This window comes from Oncorhynchus mykiss, chromosome 21, assembly GCF_057628025.1.
Source record: "Oncorhynchus mykiss isolate SJ-2025 chromosome 21, ASM5762802v1, whole genome shotgun sequence".
Classification (NCBI taxonomy): domain Eukaryota; kingdom Metazoa; phylum Chordata; class Actinopteri; order Salmoniformes; family Salmonidae; genus Oncorhynchus; species Oncorhynchus mykiss.
Window position 1 is genome coordinate 44,851,318 of NC_143042.1, and position 6,183 is coordinate 44,857,500.

The 6,183-nt window shown below is 42.5% G+C and overlaps 1 protein-coding gene and 1 pseudogene across 2 annotated transcripts in view; one reads left to right on the top strand and one right to left on the bottom strand.

The window, feature by feature from the left end:
• The first annotated feature begins 423 nt into the window (after positions 1-423).
• LOC110500651 (uncharacterized) lies at positions 424-4,094 on the top strand (annotated as a pseudogene). Its single transcript, XR_016490343.1, has 4 exons — positions 424-1,911; positions 2,362-2,544; positions 2,681-2,880; positions 2,974-4,094. The product of XR_016490343.1 is annotated as an uncharacterized LOC110500651 (transcript).
• A 651-nt stretch (positions 4,095-4,745) lies between these two features.
• larp7 (La ribonucleoprotein 7, transcriptional regulator) overlaps positions 4,746-6,183 on the bottom strand; it is a 10,261-nt gene continuing 8,823 nt past the window's right edge. The window contains exons 12-13 of the mRNA XM_021578134.3: positions 5,481-5,572; positions 4,746-5,297 (exon numbers count right to left, since the gene is read on the bottom strand). Of these exons, the coding sequence (XP_021433809.2) occupies positions 5,220-5,297; positions 5,481-5,572 (170 nt within the window). The 3' untranslated portion in view covers positions 4,746-5,219. The remainder of the gene's footprint in view (positions 5,298-5,480; positions 5,573-6,183) is intronic.

The window sequence follows — 6,183 nt, forward strand, 5'->3', positions numbered from 1 at the left end:
CAAGATGATGTATTTGTACAGGATGTGGTAGGTTTTGTAATCCCAACTTTATATAAATGTTTACTCAATGTTGATTGATAGTGAAATCAGCTCCAATGGCCTGTTAAGTGTTATCAAAGTTCAATGTCCTATTTTGACTTCCTTGACTGCGTCACAGCTTTACAGTTTAAAGTTAACTCTCTCGCTCTCTCTCTCTCAATGTGATTCAATCATGTAATATGAAACCAAGCAGGTAGTACGATTGTGATTGTGTTGATAATGTAAGAAACAGGATATGGCTGCCTCTGTGTGGACTTTTTGAGACATTGCAGGCTAAGATTGGAAATGCTTTTGGATTAGGGTCCACTCACTATGTACTGTATTATGGGCCTTATGCCCAGCGATGCATTAATGGCATAATGGAATTGATTTAATATAGGTTGAGGTCACTATGACAAATCCACAGAAGTATATTGAGAACAGCCCAGATATCAATGTCATAAAGTCTGTCACATCCAAAGAATTTGTTCCAATTCTATGATCACACTCGTGGAACAAGCCTAATTATGACACAAAAACAATAGCACATTCTCGAATATTAAATTGCAAGCTTGGAATCATTATTCTCTCAAAACACTGTTATAAAAAAATGTAATAATATATCTGGAGCTTCGAGTCAACACACCGAAACCATGGCAATCCAATGCATGTGCCAGATATGCACCTGCGGGTAGGTACCAATATCCCTACCAACCGGTGCACTCACCCAGCACTTTCAGCTGCAGTCTACTGCTTTTTTTGGCTAGGGAAGGGTAACAGATGGACAGCACTGCAACTACGACACGGCCTAGGTCATGGAGATCTGACTCAAAATCACACTGACTCAAAATCTGCTGCAACATGTCTCATGGCCTATTATCACTGGTAACCTACACTGACTGTACAAAACATTAGAGGAACACCTTCCTAATGTTGAGATGCACCCCCTTTTTCCCTCAAAACAGCCTCAATTCATCGGAGCGTGGATTCTACAAGGTGTCGGGTGCTGGCCCATGTTGACTCCAAAGCTTCCCACATTTGTGTCAAATTGTCCTTTGGGCAGTGGACCATTCATTGTACTTTGTACTTTGGGCAGTGGACCATTCTTGAGACACACGCAACCCAACAGAGTTGCAGTTTTTGACACAAACCAGTGCGCCTGGCACCTACCATACCCCGTTCAAAGGCACTTAAATATTTTGTCTTGCCCATTCAACCTCTGAATGACACACATACACAATCCATGTCTCAAGGTTTAAATATCCTTTAATATGTATCCGCCCCTTAATCTACACTGATTGAAGTGACATCAATAAGGGATCATAGCCTTCACTTTGATTTACCTGGTTAGGCTATGTAATGGAAAGTGCAGGTGTTCCTAATGTTTTGTACCGTCAGTGTATGTCAATCATTCATTTCCACTCCAATTTCGTAATTGGAGTGGACATGGAATGACCTATATATCTGCTGTTCATTCATTTAAATGTAACTATTTTTGTTTATTAAAAGTAGCTGGACTTCATGTAATCCATTTCCACCACAAAAACCCTAAAAATAATCCTCTAGTACAGAGCAAAAGGACAGCCGCGTCCAGAACTTCTCACCCTCATCAAATATGCACCGGGTCTTCGCTCAGTGCTTCAAACGCGCCAGTTAGAGAGGGAGTAATCCACTTGCATTTATTTTTTTGAAGCGCTCTGTCACTACGCACTTCATTTGTAGCCTACTACAACACAATCCATGTTCTTCTGGTCAATAATTTCAAAACTGTTTGGTACGATGGATTGGGTCACAACGCCCGAGCGTAAAGCGTAAAGATGCGCAGGGATATTCCATGAGGGCGATGTTTCAAGGTATATCCAGAATTTGGAGATGCCCACCTTTGCCAAGGAGGTAAGATTCATGTTTAAACTTTGCGGTCGTTAATACATCGGAGTTCCTATCTGATCGTGCATGGAGTGCGAGTTATATTCTGGTGATAGCGAGAGTAAACTATATGACTGATAAATCGTTGATGAGAGGAAGAAAAAACTGGGTATGGGTTGCAATGCATGTTTACTTGAAGGTAGGGTAGGCTTAGGGCTATGCCTTCCAAAAGAATGCAAACACACTGACTGAACTGATTAAACGACATTATCAAGCTTAAGGGCTGTAAACTTGCTGTGTGGGAGCAAATAATTATTTGAATGTAGCTGAGACACAAAATAACTGGAGATCAATAAAAAAAAAAAACTACATTCCATTACTGTTTTGAACACCAACTTGGCCTAAAGCATATTCTCAACAACACACTCTCTTGGCCATTCTAACCAATCCCAACACTTAATCCCTTTTTCCTGGTAGGAAGCACCACTGTTTACAAGGATCCCATCCAGAGGAGCCATGTGTCCTGACCCCAGGCTGCATGGTCTCGGAATACCAGGAAAAGTACCCTGCCTACTGCACCACTGTTGTCCGTGCAGCCAAGAAGCTGAAGAATGAGTACCAGCCAATGGAAGGAAAGATATCCAACATGACCACTTTCAGGTAAGAGACAAACACATAATTCATCAAAGACGATATGATATTCTGATTCTGACAACATTCCCTCTTTAATAGTTTGCGTAGTTCATTCAGTCTGCACGTTGCAAGTAATGAGTGTAACGTCTTTAATGTCTTTCAGGTCAGACTACGTGGCCCATGAAGTGACCCAGAGGCCACCAAAGGTCACCAAGTTGTATGTGCCACCTGATGGGAGAATGAGACACAGCAGCACTTACGTCAGGGACTACCCAACTCACCCTGTTCAGAAGCACATCATGACCAAGCCAGATGGGTACCATCCGCCCACAGCAAAGATGGTTGCCCAGTCTTTATACAAAGGTACAGTATGTGCGTCTTCGGGAATGTCATCAGATACCAATAACCTATAGATTTCAAATGAAACTAAGTCCTCTCTTTCATTATTATTTTCAGAGGATTTTCGAGCATGGCAAATCCAGAAAGTCCAACCCTACAGGACGCGTGACAACCTGAAGTTGAACAACAGCAAATTTGAGGTGACAACCACCTATCAAGACGAATTCTGCTACAAGGGCCCAGCCGAGGCCAGGGAGAGATTCAAACCAGCACCCGATGCCCCAGAGACCCTGCCCTTCGATGGCGCCACCAACTACCAGACGCAGTATATGTCCCATCCTGTCTAGCCCAGGCAGCCCAAGGAGAAGGCCGTCTACAGGCCCACCAGCGCCCCACTCAATGGGGTCTCCACCTACAGGCAGGACTATCTGGGCCTGCCGGCCAAGCCCGTCAAGCCCTTCAGGGCCAAGGTGGCTTGGGAGAGCAGCCCGGCAATCTTTCAGGGGACCACCGAGTTCCATGATCAGTACAAGTCCTGGCCCCTGCAGCCCAAGCACCGGCACCATGCTGAGGAGTACTGCCCAACTGAGGGCACTATGGTTGGTCTGCCCACAGCTCATGCTGACCATGTCAGCTACGAGTGCCTGGACAAAGGAGGCCAGGGCACCCCTCCAGACCAGGTCCACCATGAAGGAGCACTACCGTGCCTGGGACATGTTGCGTCCCCGCCCCACTTTACACGCAGATGAGCTAGAGAAACCCAAGGGGGCTTTCGCCAAGACCACCACCTTCCACTCAGTATACACACCCAAGACGGCCCAGCGCGCCACTAGCTTCAAGCCCACTCAGACGCTGCCGAGTCCCCAGGCCATGAATGAAGACTGTCTGTCGCCCCACCTACACGCCCAAGGAGATCCCATCTTGCCCAGCCTGGGATGGCTGTCCTCCTGGCTTTGAGTACAGCTCCATGGGGGAGACACAGGCTGTACCGGACCATCTCGATACAGGAAACAGGGCCGAGTCAGCTGGCCGCAGCCACAAGTCTCCTTACTCCCACAGCAGGAAGAGCTGCATGCTCCCCAGCCAAGCCAAGAGGGTGCCAGAGTCCTGACTACTAACCTGTACACACACAGCTAGCTAGAGGACTTTCTTATTTTTCTATTCAAATAGAGCACCTTCAGTATTGTTTTATAGTCACATTTTTAAAAAATGTGATAATGCTAGTTGTGCATTTTATTTATTTTATACAAAGACGTCACAAATTCTTACTTGAACATTACATCGTTAAGCTTTTTGCTATTTTATGTTATAAGTTAACAATGTGGACATGATGCAGCAGAATGTGTGTACCAGCAATATAATCAATTAAGTTTTTATTAATGAGCTGAATAAAAAGCCAGTCCATTAAAGGCCCAATGCAGCTGTTTTTACCTCAATATCAAATCATTTCTGGGTAACACTCCATCCTGGTTACTGTGTTATCTGGGTGAGGGTGGTAAGTACCTTACTGTGATTGTTTTCAATTAAAATGGTCAAAAAGAAACAAAAATAGCTTCTTAGCAAAGAGCAATTTCTCAAGCAAGAAACCGTCTGGGAGTGGTCTGAGTGGGGACGGGAAAACTGAAAACAAGCTATTGGCAGAGGTTTGGAACTCTTTGTTGGTCTATTAACTCATTTATCCCCTGGTGATGTTTCCAGGCTAGCCGAAACTCCATCCCACAAGAAAAAATTTCAAACAGCACTTTAACTAAAAGGGCATGTTCACAGTATTATTCCAACCACAGTGTGGAAACGCATAAAACACAGGAAATTCACTTTTTTTTTTTTTTTTTTACTTCACTGGGCCTTTAACCACCAAAATGTATGTTTATTAATTAGAAAATAGGTACATTACTTCAAAAAGAAAAGTTTATCGGTGCCATGACAAATTACAGAAAACAGATCTTGGGCGAAGCTCTGAGCAAGTTTTGAAATCCTATGTACAGCATATTTACATTCATATTTCATAACTGAAATCTGGGCAGCTCTCACTACAACACAATAAAAGAAGACTAGTGAGCGAACCTATTCGCAATTTAAATAATGCAGCTGCTTTCTGCTTGTAGAACATATATAACCTTCCAGTTAGTGGAACTGAAACTACATTGGACAGAATGGCTGTTTAAAAAATAAACACAACGTTACCATGACTTATTAAAATTCAATTTTAAAACCATGGCTTCTCTGCTTGTACCACTCATGAACAGTAAAACAAAAACATCAAACTATTTAGGAATGACAAAATGGCCGACATTTAAATAAACTCTTAGGGAAGAAAAGGATTCAGAAAAGAAAGGACGCACAGTAGAACTTGACAGTCTTGATCAGTCTTCCATGAAGCGGATGTGCTTAGTGGCCTCCTTGGCCCGGGCTATGATGATTTTCTCGGCTTTGGAAATGAGCTGGGGCAGAAACGGAGATGAAAGGGAGACATTGCTCTGTTAAAATCAATTTTAAGGCCTAGAATAATATGAGTGAACAACATGCTCATTCAAAAATGGTTTTCCTCAAAAGAAAAAGGTTGGGTGCTGCTAGAGATACTTGTAAATAATCCATAAAAAAATGTAAATAGGACGGAACTCTACCTTCTCTGTGCCCCGTTTCTTGTCTCTGGGCCGGTTCAACTTAGCTTGGCGGTCCACCAGGATCTTCTGCCAGTACCTTTGTTCATGGTCGCCTACAAGTACAAATTAATGAAGAAATTAGCAATTGTCCATTTCAATGTAACCACCAGCCCTTCCACTGGAACGCAGAAGCCCATGAAAAAACACCTAAACATCTCTTTCCAAAGTGCAACAAATAATTCAGCTACATTCTTCTCTTAATAAGCAAATGAAGCCAAAACAGCCAGACATATTTTGTTTAAGGACATGCCTTCACGAATATGCTTTCTTGATCCTCAAATTAAGATGCAGTAAGGGGACTCGAAAAATGTCATATATAATAATTGAATAATAATATATAATAATTACTGTATGAAATATTATAATAATAAAATGCCATTTAGCAAATGCTTTTATCCAAAGGGACTTAGTCATGTGTGCATTTTACGTATTGGTGGTCCCGGGAATCAAACCCACTATCTTGGCATTGCAAGAGCCATGCTCTACCAACAGAGACAAAGGACCAGCAATTGTTAATTAACAAAGGTATTACAGTGCATTTGGAAAGTATTCAGACCCCTTGAATTCTTCCATATTTTGTTACGTTACAGCCTTATTCTAAAATGTATTAAAATGTTTTTTCCACTCAAAATCTAAACATAATATACCATACCAGGCTTTTAGA